The 24,189-nt window shown below is 26.4% G+C and overlaps 1 protein-coding gene across 4 annotated transcripts in view; it reads right to left on the bottom strand.

Annotated features, from left to right (window-relative positions):
• LOC132924228 (cell adhesion molecule Dscam2-like) overlaps window positions 1-24,189 on the bottom strand; it is a 277,463-nt gene that overhangs the window by 131,838 nt on the left and 121,436 nt on the right. For all 4 annotated transcript variants that reach the window (XM_060988402.1, XM_060988401.1, XM_060988403.1 and 1 more), the window contains exons 4-6: window positions 20,676-20,858; window positions 13,620-13,769; window positions 8,177-8,297 (exon numbers count right to left, since the gene is read on the bottom strand). In XM_060988402.1, the coding sequence (XP_060844385.1) occupies window positions 8,177-8,297; window positions 13,620-13,769; window positions 20,676-20,858 (454 nt within the window). The remainder of the gene's footprint in view (window positions 1-8,176; window positions 8,298-13,619; window positions 13,770-20,675; window positions 20,859-24,189) is intronic.

Genomic DNA, 24,189 nt, shown 5'->3' with positions numbered 1-24,189 from the left:
ACTTTCTAACTTATTAAATATATATATATATAATGATTATATTTTACTACGAGATGTATCTATTGTATTGTCTGGTCGATATTTATTGATTTACGTTTCTAATTTTAATTGTAAACTATTATTTTTTCTTACTTATATTTATTATTTCATAGAATATGTTATTTTCACGTAAGGAAATGAGGAATTATTAATATTTGAAACTTCAAATTTATTATTATTTAATAGTCAGGTTCATTTTATAAATATGTAAAAAATATATTTATTATTATTAAATAAAATTGTACGTATACATTTGATAGATGTTAGTTTACAATCATCGATACGCAACGATTTCCCTATTAATAATAATAATTATACTTAATTAAAATACATATATTAACCTATAATATAATGTCTCATTAACGTATTTACTTGCTTGCATAATATATTGATACACTTAAGATGATATTTAATCGAATAATTTGTAGATGACATTTTTAAAAATATTTATATATAAATAGTTTATAATTAAATAAATATATTTTAAATATAATAAATCAACTATATACGATTGTTTTTAGTATGATAACTAAACATATTATTAATTTACAAAAACCAAAAAGATTCGAAAAAAATATAAAAATGATATCATAAGTATAATAATATACTAATATTAATATTATAATATTTTTTTGTTATATCAGATGTATTGCCGTCGTTATGACTAAAAAATTAAATATTAACACTAGCTTTTTTTATTGTGGGATCAAGTCAATTGTTTACGTCTAAAACATAATATTAAGTTTGTTGTATGGTATACCGCGTAGACACGTTTAAATATTTGCACCGTCGTAAGAAGTGTAACCCGCGTTTGCTTTAGCTATAAAATTGAATTTATGCGAGCTCGCAGGAAGAACAACATCGTAATAATAATGTAAATTCTGAATGTGAATGCGAGCTAAATCGACTCGTACATTGTCTTAGTCACTTCCTGTTGTCGTGGTTAAATTATTTCATACCTACCCTATAGGTATGTGTATGTTTGTAAATCGCGGTACCGTGTGTGGTTTCAAACGTCAAACCGCGTATGACGAACGGTGATTAAAAAAATTATAGTTTTTTGCCTAGGCAATAGCCACAGTCAGCGAGAGTCGAAATCAACGAGAAAAGTGCATTGGCGGACTATATAATATTATGTTCTTGTCATAATATCAATGCGTAATATATTATAGTTACGTTAATACACGCGCATCATATTATAATGTATTAAAGTATAGCAAATGTAAAACATACGAAGGTGACAAGTTATTTATTTAATGATATTATGATACTTACACTAAATACACAAAGTCGGTAATATTATTTTTATTGTAAACAGTTTGAAGTTTATGATTAAAATGATAACCTAACATTATTATTATTAATAATAAAAGTAGTGCGAAGGTTTTACTATATTTAATTTTTTTATGACAATCAATCATTTAAAATGCAATATATTTAAAAAAAAAAAAAAAAATTAAAACAAATTGTTGATACATAAAACATTAGTTTATGCACTTTTTAATGAATTGTTGTATTTTATATTTTTATTTTATATTTATTGTATTTTATTACAAGCTTAAATTTCAAACAAGATGGCTGTGTATTATTTCTAGGTGAATGTCATTAAAATAAATTGTGAAAATTTGACCAGTTAATAGTGGAGCATCTCATAAATGTAATAATTCATATAGCTACATCGATTGATAATTGATTTGTTATATCCATCACTATATTTTAATTCATTCCATCTACAGTGCGATAAAGTGGTTACAAAGTATTTCTTATGGATTTATTGGCTTACAAGTGAAATCTAAACCTCGTTATATAATCTTCTCATGATGGCGACAATCTATACTATAATAATTCCTAATAATAATTATATATTACCAGTAAATGATTATATTTGGAGGATATGGTCAGTTTTTGATTATTTTATGAAAAATATGTTTATAAGGGGGTGCTTTTAACCTGGCTTAAATAGATATTGTGTTTCAGTAATATGATATTTAAAAACGACTTCAGCTCCTACTAAAACGGATACCCAATAAACGCGACCGTCGTCATCGGGTTGTCAACCGAAAACACAAAATAGATTATAACATAATAACCGTATATACCTGTAGTAGAAATGTAATAATATCTCTATATTTTCTAAAATTTAATATCAAATTTAATATTAAACGTTGTGATAAAATGTGAAGAAAATGTTACTAGGCTACTGCAAAATAATACTTAAAAATATATATATTAAACTTCATTGTATTTAATATAATATTTTATATGTTGTATAAAAAATATAAGATGTTTGTGTACTTTTAAGTTGTTCTTAAAATATGTATTAATTACTTATATAATGTAATTGTGCATTTAATTGTTAGTGTTTCTTTTCATACTATAAGGTTATAATTATAAAATATAACTTAACCGTTACATGATATTTTAATTAAATTTCCTTTTTAAATTAAATAATTTTCATTAAATTAATAAATATATAAATTATAATTTATAAAATTAATATCAATTTTTCTATTACATAAACTTAAAATATTATTATTAAATAATAGTAACCAAATTCTACATTTTACACGAAGTGCTTTATACATTTCAGTAGACATTTTTATTATAATATTCAAGTATGTATTTTGCGTGTTAGCAAATGCGCATAAGATGCACCTTACACTGCATTAAATTGCAATCACAATATGACTATATATTTTTCAGATTTTTCTGTGAAAAATAAAATATTAAATTTTAAAATTGTAAATATTTTTAATTATAAAATAGCTCGCAAATTATTGCGATTTTGACGAATTTCGTAAAAATTTAGATTTCAATGGAATAAAAAAAAATGTGCCTGTATTTTTGATATTTTAAAATATTGCTTAAAGTTGTACAACTCACAATGAATCTTGTTTTAAATTTTTTTTTTTTTATTCATTGATAATAAATGTACGTACCTTAAATTAAAAGAATTTTAAAATTGAAAATTGTCTATTATAAATACCACAAAACTTTCAAAGTTATTTCAGGTCTAATAAAAACTAATGAAAAGAATTCTAGATAATTAAAATATGGCATAGGTATTTAGTTTTAAATTAAATTTTACTGAAAACTTTTTTGGTAAAAAAAATGGTCATCTTTCATATTTGTTGTTTTGTTTTTCCTCATTTATTAAAAATAATAGGTCTATTTTTATTTTCAACTCCCCCAAAGCATCAACTAGATCTAATCTATCTAATATAGCTATCAGTTACCACCCCTGAAGTTCAATATTAAAACATTTTTTTTTCATACTATGTAAAAAGGTACTTAGACCAAAACAAAAAATAAAATACAAGAAAAAAACACATTATTTTAAAACCAACGTAATTCATCTTTTCGATCGGAATCTAAAAAATAATTAACAATTCCTGAACCACTACATTTTTTTATTATTGTTTTAATACAAATACTATTATAAAATTTATATCGAGCCATACTGTTTGGTGTTAAAAAATAAACATACGTATATAATATGACGCTTATACATTAATTGTATATAAGCAACTGCTACGGGTATGGATCAAATAATTAATAAAGTTGACATAAAATATTTTAGCTGTTTTGATTAGTTTGTTTTATCAATCAATGAAACGTCCTACGCACCTATACCTTTATACAGTCGTCTCTATGTGCCGTATTATTTGGATTGGCGTTCGTGAATGCACGTTCCGAAAATGTATAGAAATATAAACGGTCTTCAGTGGCGTAGTAATTAGTTAGAAAACGGGGAATGAAAACGAACGGATAATATGAGTTTGTCCCGAGAAAATGGCCTATTAACTCGAGTCGGTGATTTGAGTACACTTGCAACTTTTAAAAATATTAATCTAGAATTCGACGTACTGGAAAATCAGCTGAACAAAACAATTTCACTTTCTGCTTTTGTTCGTCAGCCGGAAATTCGGTAATATTTTATATACCTACGTATTAATTCTAGTAATTATACTGGAATGACGCAATTTCAGAGAGGTGCGGCGAGGCGACGAGACCTTGAGTGCATACCAGCTACCAGCTAGACGATATTATAGGTACCTACGAACTTGAGCACGGTAAACGCCGAAGAGAATCTCTTTGACTAATTAGATTTCTTGGTGATAGTGGCTAAGTCTAGTTCACTAAAACACCACAATCTCTATAACATTGCACTTGACGTTTCGCAAAGGATTAATGAACCGGTGGCAAAACAAATTTACGATTGTGTGTGTGTGCCCCACGACATTGTGTGCTATCTGTGCTTTTAATTAATTTCGCATAATTCGAACATAAGTTTAAACTATTATTTTATAGGCTTTTGTTATGTTTTATTTGTTATTTGTATGTAATAAAAATTTATCATTTTGAAAAAAATAAATATATTACTTATTCAAACAAATTATTTTTTGTATAACTCGATTAATAACTGTGGAATTAAGAAAGATATTTAAATATTGACCAAAGGAATTCCAGAGCACAATAATTTCTTTGAACTGTTTTATTTTTCACTTACTTTATGTTTACAATGTTATACCGATATAATATTTATCGTAGTATCCGATAGCAAAATATGGTTACCAGCCCCAAATAAGTTAAATGTGCAAATAATAATTTAGACGTAAATTCTTATTATTGTCTATCCCCACATCGCAGAATACTGTGTAATCAAATCAATATTGCCTGTTAACTGAATTACTACCCTATTTGAATATAGCTGTCTGTTGCTGTTTAAATATTGTATACAATATTTTGATAATATCGTCATCGCTCATCACGACGTGTATTCTACTGTATATATACATGGTTAATCAAATAGCGTATTTTTTTTAAGAGAAGCTACATTTTTATTTTTTTCGCATTACAAAATACTCATACAAAATGGCAAATGCATTATTGTTGACCAGTAAAATCAACTTTGTTAAAGTTAAATATCGGAGTTAGTTTACGTATTTTGAAATATGAAGATAAGAATATTATTGACGGTGGTATGTTAGGTTTTAGTCATTTTTAAACAAATTATGAATATTTTAAAAAGAAATATTATACTTGTTCCTTAATATTATCTTTCTTAAAAATAGAAACACCGAAAAACGAACAATTACATAATCATAGAATGATGTGGAGATGTTTTTACATGCATGTTTTAAAATAGTCAGATTACTCGCTAATATTAAGAAGATTACCAACAATTGTATCTTGTTGAACATTTTCTGTTTAGATTAGAATACTGCATCTGCACGAAGTATATCTAAATTAGATCAAATTTTACATCTTATTGAATTGTACTTACTCATTTTGAAAATTTGAAAAGTTTTTGATGAATCTATTTAAGTTTTAAAAATTCATTAAATTGAATTGATAAAAGTGTTTTTCTTGATATTATTTACACTTTGCGCAAAATTCAAAAAAGTTTTTAAAATATTTGTCACTGCACTATGGATGCAATATGGATAGTTTTAGTTATGTTGTACGTGTGAAAGATAAAGACAATGAATATTGTTCCACTTAAAATATACGTTGTTATTAATTAATATTATAATGCTTTACGTAATCGGATTTTTACTGATCTGACGAAATGGTATTATGACAAACGCACAAAAGTGGTTGTTATTTGTAAAACTGCTGTTTGAAAGGTTTTCGATGTTAACCAAAATTACTCTATTTTTATTTAATTATGGTTTTATTTATTTCATTGGGTATTGTTGTTTAATAATACTGTATAGACATCAAATAACACCTATATAGAAAACACCATATTATTATACACATCTGATCGTACACAAACGATAGCATAATTATTTATCGGTGGAACCATAACCTAATATACATATAATACGATTTAATATGATTATATATATATATAATATATAAAGCCATAAAGGGATGTTTGAATATCTGAAATAAGCTAATCCCAAGGCGAAATAGTTTTATACGCATGTTTCGGTATACATATATAATAATATATTGTATTATATTCCCTAGACATCTCTTTTTGTTTGTAGCTGCGTCAAACATGATAATAATAATATGTGTTTATATAAAAAGCCTTTGATACGATAAATCTTTAATTGCCAGAAACTCAAAACCCAACCATTTGAATGACGATGGTTAATTATAAATAGTTAATCCAAACGAATTTAACAATGTTCTAAGGTGAATAAATGGTCGTTCGTGGACTTATTTTTAAAGCTAGAATAATATGGTATTTTCATTATAAATTAATTTTGTTTTTCATCTTAATCGCATTTATTTTAAGGATATGTTTCATGTTTTTGTAATATTGATACGGTAAATAATACGTTTTAAAATGAGTTCGTTACACTGATAAACGTATGATGTTGAACATTATTGTTTTATATAATTATACGGGTGCACAAAGTCGTAATACACGTGTACACGTGTAAGCATATTATATATTTGTATTGTATAAATACGATTAAACCATCTGGTCGATTGACTATGCAAATAAAATATAATATATTAGTATTAAGTAATTTTACAACAGTATGACTTCAGAATATATATGTTCTACATGGCGATGAAGAATATTAAGGTTATCGGGTTCTGAATATTTTTTATAATATTTCTAAACTAAAGTTGATTTTCAATTTAATATAATATATTATTTATTTATTAACTGTTGTAAGTTATAAAATGTCAATATTATTGGACAGGGTAGTAATATACTGACCGAAGAAACGATTTTTTTTTTTGAAAAATAAACATGTAAAACTAATAGCATAACATTGATTCCGTGGTGGTTTAACAAACTTGGTTATATAAAACAAAACCACAACATAAAACTCGTACATGTACTTTCTAATGAAGTTTTTCTTATTAAAATTTTGTTTTGGAACTGAATAAGATTTCAGTCGATAACCAATAGTTTATTTACAGTTCCATTGGAACTTTTAAATTGAACGATTATCGAACAAGAAGTTTCATCATTATTATTACTCTAAAAATGGGACAGCCTGAAAAGCTTTCTATACGTCTGCGTTTCACCGCGCCCAATTTATTTCCGACCATTATATCGTCGACAATTCCAGTGATTCAGAGTATTTCCGTGAAATACGTTTTTCTATCTATAATTGACTCAATCCATAAAACTCTTCGGTCGAACGTCTGTTTCTCCTTCACTTGAAGTTCAGGATAAAAATGTCATAAAATAACCGAATTTAAAAACCATTGAATAGCAGGTATTATTTTAGAATATATTTTAAATTAATGTTATCAATGAATGTATACAATTTTATATTTCTTACTGCTTGGTAAAAACATAAATAATAATTACTGTATCTATAGTTATAATATGATCTGTGAGTAAACTGTTTGCAATTAAAAAATCAATCAACAGCAGCATTTATATTAGATATTTTTCGAGTTAGAATTAAGAAAAAATTATTGTTTCTCTGTCATGTCAACTTATGAACAAAAAAAAAACAATCCAAAAGGGATTGAACTAAATTAAAAAAACTTTAAATCTTAAACTAAAAACTTCCGAATGATCCCGGTGCTACAACCTAAGAACTAAAGTAAATAATAAACACCTATGACCTTAACTGCCATAAGCCCACAAGACATACTCCAGGCTCATATTAGATGACACTTACAACAGCTCTTATGATGACAAAACATAATACGTATTTAGTGTAGAAACTTTGTTTTGTATTTAATCCTATATATTGTATTTCATTAATAAAATTACACGTTTTAATGTTATAGTACATTGAAATATTAAATTTTATATTATTATTATAATACATGATATAATATATATATATATATATTCATAATACGTCATATGCGTGTGGTGTATATAATATGTTATTTTATATACATATATCGACACGCTTCAAATACAATTAATTGGTGCATAGGAAAACATATCATGCTCATCATATCCATATCAGGCTATAGGTATATTTGCATAATACCTACTTAATATTGACAGCAAAATGACTTTTATACGAAAAACATTTAGAGTCTATGAGTTAACACGTTACTATGATATATTGTTATTATGATCGCGAGTGTGCAGCGAAACCACAACGGCGATTAAATTCTTATAAACGTACCATTCGAACGTATAATAATATGATGATATTATAAACAGGTATTGCCGTTTGATTTTACTCACGTGACTTTTGGCGGAGGAAATCCATATACGTCGCACGGCAACAACAGATGATCGCCCTGTTTCACCAAGTGGACGGTGAAGTCGTTGGATTTCGACCAAGGTGCCATGGTACGGTTGCTCTCTGTAAAGCGAAATGCGTGTGTGAAAAAAAATTATAATATATTATGTATATATATTGTATAAGTAGACACAAATAACATAAATATTTTACAATAATAATACAAAATAACTCGGTTGCCATCGTTTAGTGCAAAATTAATTACTCGGTGGTTTTAATTAAAATTTCCGTTAAATTATGCGCTCGGCTTTGCCGCCGTCGACACCGCTCTTCAACCCTCTCCACAACCCATCAACACATAATAATACGTTAACGGTGGTGGTGGTGGTGGTGGTCATGTACCATATACGTATATTATATTATATATACATATAAATATGTGTGTGTGTGTGTACAATGAATTCGACAATGTCGCTCAGAGGGATTTAGAAAAAAAAAATTTTTATATTTTTATTCGTTAAGTCACACCATTCGCGTTGGTTATTTCGTACCAGCAATTTCCCATTTTATTAAACATTCGTATATTATTATAAACGCATTTACGGAGTATTTTAACTGATTTTTTTCGGTTTTTTTTATTTTTTTTTTATTCGTATTAATATAATATATACATAAATACATTCATGATGCTTGAAATTATCCGTACGCGCATGCGTCGCACCACCGCAATCATTATGTGTGATTTAATTATTGTCCTGGTGCCACCCGGAGTTCATTAAAAACAATATTTTTTTCTGTAGCCATAGATTTTCTATACAGCGAAATCTTTTTATTATCTATCGTTAGAGAGACTGTATTTTACAACCATTTTCTGAAATAAATAATGATACGACAAAAATATTACGATAAAATACAATTATCCTCAACAGTGGTTGCTTAATGGATTTGAATATTATATTATATTATGCAAACTATACATTTTTATTTTCTGCATTAACACATACAAAATTAATAATCATACAGTATAAAATCCCTGGCCGAATAAGCTGATAACTCGATTGTGATTTTCCAAGCATTATGAGATACCTGTGGTAAATGTGTTACCATAAAAATAGGACTAAAACTACATTCTTTACTTTTTACATCAAGTTTACGTTTACCTTTTGCAATTATATGCGTTTTATATTATTTTTTTATTATCTATTCTATTTAATTTTCTTAATTGGTACCTATTGTTTCTACGTTATGTATAATTTACGATTAAAAATTATTCACTGTATAAAAATACAATATGCAGATTGAATACGGGATCCGATATAAGTTGTTCTTATATATTATATTTACAAATAAAATATAGGCTTAGTATTTTTTTTATAAGCATTTTTAGTACAAATGTTAATAAAGTCAGCAAACAATTTATTCATAACATCGTTAATTTTTATGATTAAGATTTGAAAATTTAATACCATACGCCTGATAAATAGTTGAAATTGAAATCAAAAAATCTAAAAAATATGTGTGCATAATTTTTAAAAAATATTTGGATTTTGATTATGGATGTTATATAACATATAAATTATATTCTATGTTAATTACTTGATTACAGATTTAATATACACATATGTATCTAGACTGTGTATGTATAGATTATGGTGTTATGGAGTAGGTATATAATATGGTGAGAATAGATAATTTGTGGCAAATAACAATATACATTGTTTATATTTCATAAGGATTGTTATTTTCCACTCTTTCATTATTATAAATTATCTAAATATATAACTGCCCATATTTTTTTAAACACCAAACACGCCCATGTCTGTGCTTATAATATATACATTTACGATTTACACTTAGAAAATTTAGTTTTCTAAGCTTCCCATCCAAAATAATACAATTTTTTTATTAATTTATTCGTAAGCATTTTTATTGAACTGTATCGATATCGTTTTTATCTACTATAGGTACAGTTTGTAAATGCGTATAATAATGATTTTTATAAAATTTGTTGTGATTTTAAGATTATGATTTTATTGTTAATGTTTTGTAGTTGTTCAGTTTATTAAATAATTGTATAATGATATGCAAATGAAAAAAAATAACCAAGTATAAATAACAGTTAATATTTTAATATATTATTGAATTAATATTGGATTTGTTTTTATTTGTCTAATTCGATTGCTTATTATATTATATTTTATGTTCGGTGTAAAGTTTATATGTAAAATAAATTATTTTTTTAATATTTTAAATCCATCATGCCAGTAGACCATCCCTACCTCGATTTTGTGTGGATACAGCTGTCGAAATCTTCACAGTTGGTATTGACATTTATAAATCATCAATCTTGATGTATAATAAAAAAAAATACTATCTATAAATAATTAGCTATCAAAGTGTCATGTACAAAATATATTTATATTTATTTAATATATTTGTCTGTAATATTATTATTTGTACATTTCGGGAATACTATTTATTCATATTGAGCTTGTCGAACACAGTTAAATTATATTAATAAAAAAATGGATAAAACAAAAAACAAATTGTTTTTGAAACCTTCTTTCTTATCCTTAGATGTTGTATATTTACCCCGTATGTAGTAAGGCACATATTTCAAAATCTGCAGAGACGGAGAAATATTATTTTTATGAGAGAACTTTAATTTTATTATTGAATTCCGGTTGTTTAAATGATTATAATTACCAAGGATTTATATGGCGGATATTAAGAAGTTTATTTTCGTAAACATATTTAATTAGTTGAATTAATTTATATTTAAATATAAATGACATCTGTAAAGTGTATTTTTGTTAGTTAAACTTTACTTTTATTGCCAGCAATAAGAACTTGATTCATGACAATGAACTGTACAAATATACTGCCACTCGAATCAAACGTCGCAACGAACATTAAAATTAGCTCTTGCATAATATCAATACGACATTCAATATTATGTGTTCTGAAAGTTCTTTTTTCGACGGCTGTATTGTAAACAAACTAAATTAGATTCTCTGAATGGTTTTTTTCTTCGTTTTCATATTATTTTATAGCCATTGAAAGCTTTTGGTGACTCCAACTTGGGAAACGGAGAATTAAAAATACGCGAATCGAGTCAAAAGAAAATATAATTATTACAAGTGGTCGAGACAACTCTTAAATCATATTCCGGGGCTTGATAAACACGAAACGGAAGCACTACAGCATAACCAATTCTCGTGATGAATATTACAGAATAATAATATTGTTTTGAGTGTGTTGTGGCGTGAAAGCACTATATTTATTATTATTTTCTATATTTTTAATCTACGTGATTCTCGAAACCTGAATTGTCACACTATTTATACTAGTACGTGTGAAATACTTAAATAGATGTTTTATGGTAGGTACAGCAGATGGTTGTTGTTGGCTAAATTAATAAAAAAGAAAACGGAATATACGTATGTATTTAATTTCAAAGCTTTGTTAGGAAAGCATCTCGTCTTGGTCGCGTGTTAAATGTTTACCACTCAACTCGTAAATCAAAGAGAAATCTCCATTTTGTTAATGGTGTATAATATTTTTGTTTATTTTTATTATTGTTTTGAAAATATATTTCACACGTTTTAACTTTGAACGTTCATGTCATTTTATCTTGACAGTATACTGTACAGTGGCGAATGCGTTGAAATTAAATACAAAAAAATACTATCCATACCAAACACAGACTTTATGATTATTATTATTATTATTATAGATGTGTGGTGATTATTGAAATGTCCATTACATTTGACAAAGGTAAAAAATTCCGTATTACATAAAATGCGCATTCTATCCTATACATATACATTATTAAAATCTCTCTTTCCGCATAAACAATTTTAACGTTTTAAATTCTGACCGGAATGCAAACAATTTATATACACATAATAAGCATACGGAAAAGTTAAATCGACCAAAATGTTGTCTACGGTGAAAGCAAATGGCAATTTTCGTATATTTTAGAGACAATTCGCGCGATTGTGTGTTGTTTAAAAATCGCCTTGCCAGATGGCACATTTGTTATTGTATAAAATTGCATAAATTGTATCAAATACCTCAAAAGTCGAACGAATAGGGATACTATGTTATAACATAAAATAAAAATGACTAACATATAACCGGAAATGGTTATTTATTAATAATAATTTTATCTCCCTTACGTAGTTACTTATAGGTATTTGATTAAACATAAAACGGTTTCATAGTATTCGATTTAAATTTAACAACGAATATAATATTAACGAGTATATTATATACTATAGATGATATGCACTTATATTTCATTCTGAATTCCTGTAACGATTATTAATAATTTACTTTAGTATAACCTAAAATTAAATATGAATATTGGAATTACAAATTAAGATGTGTTTTAGTATAAGTTTAATTTTTCCTACGTTCCTCTAGGTTTCATAATTTCAAGTATTGTTTTTAAAATAATTGTTTTTCCGTGATATCGATGGAATATAGTATCGTTGTATGAACAATAATATCATTATGATTATAATTATACCAAAACCATAGTTATCATTATAATAGGACCGTCAAGATTATATTTTATTAGAGCTAGTTTTTATCACTTCTATGGCTTATGAATTATAACTGTTACGCGGTTCAGCTGTTACGATTCTGATGCAACTTTTTGGACTTGGTGATTTTTTTATTCATAATTTTTACTGTTTTGGATTTTAACATCGATTCAATCGCCATTTGTTCTTAAATACGTTTAATTCGACAATTTTAGCGGTGTAAAGGCGGAAGTCCTCAGACGACAATAATTGCTGGCCTGTCGGGAAAACAGAACGAGTTCCGTCTATACATAAATATATAATATAAATACGTATTACGTATACCGTTGAACGAGACAAATTGAATTGTGTGTCGGAGGTTGCGCGCGAGCGTTGTACGTATATTATAGGTGAAACTCCCGAGGGGAATATTTCACTTCGAGTGGCTAATACGCGAAATAATTTACCCCCCAGTAAACAGCCGTGAAAGTCACATTGGCGAAATAATAATAGTACAAAAAAAAAAAAAAAAAACTAAAACGGAATGAAATGAAATAAATAATAAAAAAGAGGAAAAATAACCGCCGTGATACGCGTCTGGGAAACGTTTGTTGTGCGGTTCGCAGTGGCAGCGGCGGCGGCGACGTGCACGACTGCGTGGATGTTTGTGAAATATTGCTTTTTGTTGTTGGCCGCAAATTAACGAGCGGATAAGGTTCGGTGGAAATTTTTTTCCTTAAAAACACGGCGCTCGCACCGTTAAAGGTTTTTCGCGTTTTACGAGCCATTACTTTATTTTATTTTATTTATTTATTTATTTTTTTTTTTTTTAGACATAAAACAACGTGTTCGAGAAAACCAACTTTGTTAAGACACGTTGCGTAAAAGAAAACGGACAAAGAACGAATTCGCTTACCGAAATAAATTCTGCCAAACGTGCTGCTCTCCTGAGTGAATCCCGTCAGTTTGTTTACTATGCGGCACGTATAGCTGTGCCTCAGATCGTTTTCGTCTACGTTCGCTATACGCAATTGGCCAGTTTTCGGTATCATGATAATTTTCGAATCTGAAATTAGAAAGAGTACAGTTATGAATACGGTTTTAAATTATTGCGTACACTAAAATGTGGTAAACCGATATTATCGAATTCTTTTTCATACTATTTATACATTTTAATTTTGATATTAATTATTTTCATCTAATTAATTGGAAGATTGTATAGCTAATTTGATGAATAAACATTATTTACTATGTATAATATTTTGATTTGGAAAATATTGTCTACAAAAGCGTAGATTTTTGTATCAATTACAATGGATTGCATTATAATAATTAAAATAATCAACATAGATTAATGTACATTAAAAATGGAAATAAATACTGAGTATTTATCAAGTTCCGTAAAAAAGTGGGTCTTTCGTTAATTATTTTTAAAAACAAAAATTGAAACCAAGAAAGGGACAAAGCAAAAAAAATGTAATTAATGAAAAAGTGAATTCTTTTTAACTAATTTACAATTTAAATGTAAATAATATAATATTTCATTTATACAACTTCAACTTTTTTTTAAAAGCAAATGCTGAAGAAATATTTAATTTCTATAGTATGACATGTAATTTTAATATTGCACGATACCCTCATCTGCATGATACCATACGAAATTATAAACTAGGTAATTTGTTTAATATCTAAACACAACTCGTTTTGTTTTTACTGATTTATACACAGATAAAAAATAATCAAGAGAGTTATTAACTGATAACATTGTATGTTTCTGAAAATTGTTATGGAAAACAACAATAATAGATTAGATACTACTATTATAGTACACATGCTGTAGTGGTTGTACTTATTAATAATGTGTATATAATATTTTGTGAATGAGAATTTTAATTTCAATATTACATTTTGAAGACAACTGGAAATAGGCAGAATAATTTTTTCGTGGTTTTTATTACCATATTTTTGTACACACACACTGTTCGTCGCTCTTTCATTCTGGTCCTATAATATCACGCGTGTTATGAATATATTATACATAATTCTACAATTTGGTTTCACTGAATCAAAAGTTTTATGTAAGATAATAAGTATTCACTACACAAAATATAATATACGTACTACATACAAAATATTATATTATAAAGTTGTATATTATCGTATATTTGTATTTCAAATTTCCACATTATTTTATAATTTTTTAGTATCATCAAATCGCATATTCGTATGGCTACAAACCATATAGAACTGGTTTTCCAAACGTTAACTAAATATCTCGTAATAGGAGTGTCTGAGAAACTTGATGATTTAGTTTTGGCTTTAAATATTGTTAATGGAATTTTTAGTAAATAATTAACGAAGAGTTATAATCATTTTTATAAAAATCAAACAGTTTCGGTACATTTTCAGAAAATAATATAGTGACATGAACACTTTGTTTTATAAACATTGTTTTTAACATTTATAATTTTGTTTTTCCTGTTTTTATTTCTATGCGGTTTTTCTTTTTGTATGATTTTTGCATGATTTACCATTTTATTAAATTAAGCGTACTATAATATTAATATTTTTTGTTTTGATATGTTTTATAAACTAATTATTATAATTAAAAATATTTAATCGAATATAAGTATAAAGGTCAAATGAAAATCATGACCATTTCATTAACACAATTTATAATTTTTCCTCAAAATTTTACACGTATAAATCAAATTAAATTTAAAAAAACCGATATAATATTATAATAATAAATTTATATTTAAAAAAAAAAAAAAGTAATTATATGTATTGACGTATAATTAATTACATTACATGCACGATCTGGGTTATTTTTAGAAACTTTTCATGTTTGCTTGACAAATGATAAGTTTATTATTATTATTGTTATTATTTTAGGTATACTAAAAATATTCAAATTTGTGAAATTCAAAAAATCTAATAGTCAATGGATCACCATCAGTGACATTTTCAACTTGGTAATGAACTAATTAAAATTATTAAAATTGTTAAAATTGTATTTATCTGAATTTATCAACAATTCTTTAATAAAATAATATTATTTTTAATCAAATACTTCAACATAGATTATCGTATTTAATTTAAAAAATAGGTACCTATATTTCTTTAGATTTAGTACACGGGATTCATTTGTAATTTAATAAATGATACCATTTCCATACAAAATGTAAGATCAGTAGAAATATAAAACGTACCTCTTTATTTCTTTATTAAATAAAATATCACATTAACGAGTTTCACCGAGTTTAAAATCTAATGGCTAATGGAAAAACAGAAACAGATATCACAGAATTCAGACACAATCATATTATTTAACGTATTTCTGGAAACGTAAACAACATCTTATATTTCTAAGAATTCTGGAAAGTAGAAAAAAATTTATTACCTATGGTTTTGATGTATTTTCATTTAGCTAATGTTTTTTGTCGTAACGATGAAAAATAAGTTTGTTCATGCATTGAATATCAACAAAGCTTTAAATATTTTATTTGAAATTCAGAATGGTTTTAATTATTCAATTAACTGAATCAACAATAATATCGAGAAAATAATATTATATTCCTAAGATTTAAAAAACAAACACATAATATTTACTTTTATAATTTTTAAGCATTAAAAAAATAACATTATGATCAGTAAATCGACAGTGAATAAATGTAGACAGGTCATCATATTATTTCTATTAGATTATTAGAATTTAAAATTAAATTTGAACGATAAATTTTTATAATGTTTCCAAAAATTTCATTTTTTTTCCCATCAAAATGAAAAGACAATTTTTCTTGATGTAGGTTAATAACACATTCACGCGTGATTAAATATCGATCTTTTGTTTAATATTTACTATTTTGTTTAAATTATGATTTATTATGTTTTACTATACTGAATTGGATAGAAAATTGTGTTGAAAGAATATTCATTTATAAAATTGTATTATAGATTTAGATGGATTGTTTGATTTGTTTGCCATGTAGGTAATCTTTATCTAACATGATTTTCACGAAAATGAAAATAGCTTATATACGGATTTTCCAATTTTTGTCGGATCAGAGTTCAGTGTATAAACGAATTCCGGTAAATTGAGCATACTACGTAATCGAACTGGAAAACATTTAAAACTTCAACAAAAAGTATCCAAACAAAATATATAGACATTATTGTAAAACCTGCTACACGGTCTATGCCAATCATAGACATATACTTATGTGATGTCACTATGTATTTATTCTCTGAAAGTCATTGGATATAATTAAATTTTTGTTATGTCGTATTACTAGTTTCAATTGTTTTTTGTTCGTGCGTTAGTCATAATGTATTTTACAATTTTAATAACAGTAGTGAAGCTTTTGGATGGCATAGGTTTTACTACTTCACTCAATATGGAAAAACTGTAGGTTCTGGTAGCAACATTTAGTATACATTTGGTATGCATTAATTTCATGGGACACTCAACCATTTGTATAATATTGATAATGATCTAGTTATAAAAAAAACTTACAAAAATCTAAATTTAAACATTGCATATTGTTGTAAGTTGCAATATGAGTACAGTTAACACGAATCACATTAAAACTCACTAATTATATTTAATTAGTATTTTTAGATAAATCAATACAGAGAATGCATTATTTACCAACGAGAAAAAAAGAAAGGATGATGAAATTGTATCTTGGAGAAGTTTAGAACTCTAGATGACGGTAACACAACTTGTGATTTAACCCACTGCTACGTATTTGGCAAATAATATTTAATAGCCATACTACATATTACATATTATATATGACACAAATCGTCTTATCGTCAGTGAAATAAAATTGATATTAGGGAAGAACGTTTCTTTCACACGATAATCGGGCAACTATTATACGTAAAATATATTATTAGGCATACTTTATATTATATAATTATATATTACATATTTTCTGTTATCGTATGTATTATGTTGTGAAATAAAATCTTAAATATCTTTATTTTTTTTATTTGTATTTAAATTCAAAAAAATAATGTATCCCAGTTTTTATGACAACTGGACCTATAGCCTTGTCAAGGCTGTCTATTTGTCAACTTTTGTTGATTAATTAATATATGTCTTTATTAATAAAGCATTTTTTTTTTATTATTATTATGCATTGTATGCATTGTATGTATTCTAACTATCCCAATGCTTACAGTCAATAACAGATAACGTACATAGAATTTGTATGACAGTTAGGCTGGTAAGACCTCACTCAATGGATCCAATTGCAAGCACATTAAAATGTAATATTAAAAAAAAAATAGTCATAATATTATAGTCTATTTATTTTATTAATTTAAGTTATAATATTATATTTCCATTTTAATGATGTATTTGATATCTAAATACCATACGTATTATTTTAAACATTAATAATAAATTAAAATAATATTATTTTATAAAAAAAAATCCCGTTAATGAATAAAATAATAATAAAAGAAAAAAGAATTGTACATTATTAGTTTCGAATATGATGGCGTGCGTCATAAGAACGACAAAACAGTACCTTAAATAATTTATTTATTTTTAAGAACTATTGATATCGCCTTTAATTTTAAAATTACGAATTTGACATAAGTCTCAATGATTTATTGTTTTTTTTTTTTCATTGAATTCGTAGAATATTTACTACGTTACTAATTTCCAACAGAATATCATAAACAAATTTATATTATTGAGACACCATTCCCCGTGTATTATAACTTGAACATGTAATGCTGTGAGGCAGTAACATGTCTAGTCAATACACGAGTTTGGGAATACTTGCCTAACAAAATCATATGAGATAATATGCTTCGAGCGTATCGGTACAATAGTTTTCCGTTTATCATCCGTCAACTTACACGCGCCGTGTCTTGTGTGCTTGTGTGTAGTGTTATCGTGACCGAGTTTGATGATTCGTGAAGTCTGACGACATAATCTCGCATTTTCACGAAAAAAAATTATATAATATAATATTATGTTTGTTATTTTATATTGTTGGTAATATTTTATGTTAATACAATAGAATATTCCACAAATGTAATATATTAAATTTAATCACCTATATAAATACATAATTTTATTGATATGGTCAAGAATATTAAAACTTTTTATGTAATAACCAACTCTTCTTTTGAATAAAACGTGGTACACGGTTGGTTTTTATTTTTTTGAAATCGATAGTGCCATAATAAGTTTCCTTTTACTCATATCCTCAAAAAAAAAAAAAACAAAATATTTTTACCTCAGAGCGCATAAACAAATAAATAAAATTAAAGTATCTATCTATTTGTAAAGAGTAATATATACTGCTTTTTATCTCGAAAATATTTATTTTTTCACTTAGAAATGTAAAACTTAATAACTAAAAATTAGGTGAACAATTTTACTATCACTAAATCACTATCATAAGTTAGGCTTGCTACAGAATTATCTATTCAATAATCAACCATTTGTATCTTAAATATATACAGTTCACTAAAGAGTTAGGTTGAAGCACAGTTTTTTATACCCAACTACTTACCCCGGAAAATTGATAAAAAAAAATTATGAATAAACACATCGTACCAGTTGTTTTGTTTTCATAGTAACATAAAAAATATATTTAAAACTACAGCAATGAAAACACTTAACTTTTAAACTAAATTGGAAATTAGTAAAGCAGAAATAATCATTGATGATACATTTTAGTTGAGTAATAGATTTTTTGGATGATTTCAAGCCACTTTACAGAAAAAAATATTATACAAATTATTTTTTTATAAGAAGATTTACAGATATATTAAAGAATGTCGTTAGAAATTTTGATTTGGTGAAAGTGTTATTTTACATGAATAATTTTTTTGGTTTTAAAATTAACAATTTACATTTGACAATAATATTATGTTCATGATTGTTCTGATTTTATTTTCAATTATCTTTTATTTAAAAACAAAAATAAAATCTTAAAGACTTAAAATAATACTTATACATACTTCAAAATATTTAAGTATCAAAAAATGCTTATACATTATATTTCATTAATATGAAAACAATATAATAGATTATTATTATATAGTGATTGACGTCTTCTCAAGAAGATTCTGTACGAAAATTATATTTCCAATTTTTATGACTATAATAATTTCAAAAGTCGGTAAGGTATTTAAGTTTCAATTTATCATTTATATTTTGAATAAACATTAATAAAATTTCCTCTTTGAAAAAAGTATGATAGTTCTTGTATGAAGATTTAAATTATTTACAAAATTTAAGTATGATAAATTGATTGTACATAAACATTATGGAGACTATATTTGCATGAGAAAGAAATCAAAATGTCGTTGAGAGCTTAGCCAAAGATAACACCTAAACTAAAACATCTACTGATCACCACAATTTGTTTGTGTATATTACTCAAGTACCGTTGCTATAAAAATGGTGGTGTTGGTAGTAAAAGTTCATCATGAAAATGTTATATTTACATATAATATATTATATACTAATGAATATTTAATTATATTATACTAAAACTTAAAAGTAGAAAACCAATAAAATATACTATTTTTATATAATATTGAGTAAGATGATGTGACAGTTTTTTTAGGTTTTTTTTTGTATATGTATGATTTAATGTGTTTTTTGGTTTAAAACTGAACTTTACAATAACTATTTAAAGCACCTACGATAATAGTACTTAAAATATACGTTTAGTCCAAATGAACAGCAGAATCTCGAAACTTAAATTATATAATTAATATATATTTTTTGCTTTACATGAACTCAGATTTACAAATAATACCATCTTATAGATATCATTTTGGAAAGTGTTTTAATATTAAATTAGGTACTGGATTTTAACCTATCATCCAAACACATTTTAAGTTTAGGTTAATAGGCAAAGATGAAACATGGTGAAAAATAAATAATATGTAGATAAATTGTTCTTAGACAAATTACAAAGTACTGGAAACTCACCTATTTCCCATGACGGGAATATGTTGAATACACCGTCTTGCACCCATGAAGTGATCGCCACTGATTCCGGTAACACGTGATTTTCATTGTAACTCACTCCAGGTATGTGGCAGTTGAAGACGGCCACATTGCCAGGCATTGTTACTGTGTCTCTGACGATGGGTTCGAAGTTTCTTATTACCTCTGTAACAAAAAAAAAAAAGGAAAAAATAGTCTTTCAGTTATTTTTTTGAGTAAAAATAAAATAATTGTTAACTATATTATTTTTACTGAAAGAATGTGATTGCTCACAAGCCAAAACACACCGTACGCCTCCGCCACCATTCCACCATATAAATTCCTATCCCCAGGCTTCACTTGTATGCTCGAAGGAACTACATTCTATGATTGAATAGAGTATATAATCATATATTAAGAAATGTGTAACGGAAGAAAAGAAGAAACCGACACATAAAATTTCCTAACTCGTGCGTGCTATACATTTTGATAAACTAAATAAATCAAAAAACGATGTCTATAAGTATAATAAATAATTAATACGTTATCATGTGAATATTTTAAATGACTTTTATAAATAATAATTATAACAATTTTTTTTTTTAAATATTTGAGATAGTTAAACCGGTTATATCTGTTATACCACGTAAGCTAAAATATTACAATACATACAATATTGTTATATTATATTAATGCAGATTTAAAGCCACGTTTGTCGAAGATTTGTATACTGTTATATTTCGTTGGGACAATTAATATGAACGCGGTTTGATATTTCGTAATATTCAACATTGAGATATTAATGCGCAGGTATGCTTATGATACGATTTATGACGATGTTACATCGTTATTACAATGTTAAATCATAAGCCTTATTATTTTTCATGTTATTATGTTTTTCGCGATTGTAACGTTGCACGAAACTGCGTTTGTAAATATTTTTTGTCAAACGACTTTTTACACAAATACATAAAACGTAACACACTTGATCATATCGCACACAATATGACCAGATAATAATGGCAAAGCACCTAATAATATCTCGTGACTACTTGAATTGGATTCTTTAAACGATGTGTTTTCACTCGAACGCCTACGTGTATGTATCACTAAATAAATCGTGTACTTTAATCTTATTTGATTTATATCTTTGTTTTTTTTCTAATACTTTATAAATATATTATATTTGTTATTAATATTAATATAAAACGTGACGACTCGGGGGACTTTATAAAACGGCGATTTAAACCATTTAAAGTGTTAATGCTTGACAACACGATACGCGCACTAAAAGGTAGGGAAAAAATGCAACAAGAATTTCCTTGAGCATAATATTTCCCCATACTCGTTTATCACGTAAAATGTCTTCTAAAAATCTCATTTTTTGGCAACAGAACACGTATAAGATCGAGTGCTCTTGGAGAACATAGTCGGTGAGCCATTATTTTACAACGAAATACTTTTATGGTTTATATAAAAAAGTAGTTAGTTACGGATATATTTTTTTTTTTTAGATATTTCACGCAATTGTTCGTTTAGACCACGCAACACTGTAGAATTTAGATGTCTATATAAATAATATAAATAAATAATAATAGCATAATAGGGTATACTGTATATAACACTGATTATTGTGGTCGTTGTTTACCATAAATTACAATCTAAAATTATTTGTACCTTCGCCAGAAATTCGTATTCTTTAATCGTAATGAGTATATTATAAGTTTTAAATTTTAATTGGTAATGCTGATTTTAGTGTAAGAATACAAAAACATATTAACTGATTTTTTACATTTTCTTATACGTGTTGTGTCCCGTATGTAGTAAATAATATACATTTTATGTTTTGGTTATTTTAAAAAACAAAATTCCACTATTATTTTAACTATTTAAATAAAAAATATATACCAATGCATTATAATATAAATAGAAACTATATCTATGTCAATCGTTAACAAACATTACCTATTATAAATATTATTATTAAACGCATCATCTGTTATGTTTTCCAAAATCGAGGTTCAGGTAGAACTTAGTTATTTTATCGTTGTACATGTTCCATTACAATTTATAAAGAACATTTTTTTTTATTTGTGGATTGTTAGATATGGTTGTTATTACTCTTCCTAAAATAAATATATATACATTTGGGAATCGTATACGTGCGTTATATTAAAAAATAAATCAAAACAAATTAGTTACATAACGTAACGTGGTACTAAATTTATACGGTGGTCATTTAAATTATATCTTTATATTTCATATTATATATTTTATATTTTTACGCCCCATAGAGCTTGCAGTACAGTATATGTATGAAAAAATATAAATACTTAATACTTATAGAATGTACACAGATTATAGAATGAACATGGTGAAATTAACAAAAGTCACGATAAGAGTGTATTTGGTGTAGGATTGACTTATGACTAGACGTTTTAACCTGGTTGAGTTATCATTGAAAAAATGTGGGTAAAGCCATAGAGGTAATAATGTTCTGAGATACAACTATAATAATATACTACCTCCAATTACGCGCTGTCAATTTACCCGCAGAACATCAAACACGTGGTAATATAATAAAATAGGTAATATATTAATATACTATTGTTTCAAATACACGACTATAACTTACAAGGAAAACAATTTTTTTATCGAAACATTAAGGTTCAAAGCGTTCCCATCATATTATTATTATTACATTGCTTCTGTTGTTTATAAATGACTGTAATATAGGTAATCGTCACGCAAAAACGACTTGGCGGAAAAAAAGTATCATAATATACAGTAAAAATATAAAGTAATAGGAATTCGAGTAGAAAATGGCGATTCGTTTCCGACTTAAATCGAATGAACTTAAACCGACTCGGCTGTACCACGTTTTATTGTTTATGTGTAGATCAGAGTGACTGGAAAACGCGTTTGGACGTGTCAAGATACGGTGTTGACGCAATATAGACGATATATATTAAACAGTAATCGAATTATTGTTACTGTGCGTTGTTGTCTCGCCAATGGAAAATACGTATTTAGAACGTATACAATATTTTTATTGATATTATTATTATTATATATCACAAAGCTGATGACCTATTTGGCTCCGGGGCAGTCATCGAGGTGTTTATTAACCGGTTAGTTGCAATTATACGTATAATTGTATTATCATGTCTATCGTATTCATCTTCAAAGTTATGGAAAAATGATTTTAAAACTTATTCGCTCAAACTCGTTATAATATTCCAAATAATTTTGAGATCAATTATATTTGATAATGATTTTACCAATAATTTATGATTTAAATATTTTGCAGTTTCTATACAAGTTTTAATGAGTTCCATTTTCGTATTAATTATTACGCATTCCGGACTCGTAAGTTGTAACGCATTTCTTGTTCGTTCACGCATGTGCTGCCAACTAGAATTTTAATTTTATTTACTCATGACCGAATATTAATATACATAAATATAATCGACTATAATATAAGACTATAATTCTTTAGGTATACACACGTAATATT

This window comes from Rhopalosiphum padi, chromosome 3 (genome assembly GCF_020882245.1).
Source record: "Rhopalosiphum padi isolate XX-2018 chromosome 3, ASM2088224v1, whole genome shotgun sequence".
Taxonomy (NCBI): Eukaryota; Metazoa; Arthropoda; class Insecta; order Hemiptera; family Aphididae; genus Rhopalosiphum; species Rhopalosiphum padi.
The sequence above is the reverse complement of the archived record's forward strand: the minus strand, read 5'-3'. Positions and strand labels throughout refer to the sequence as shown.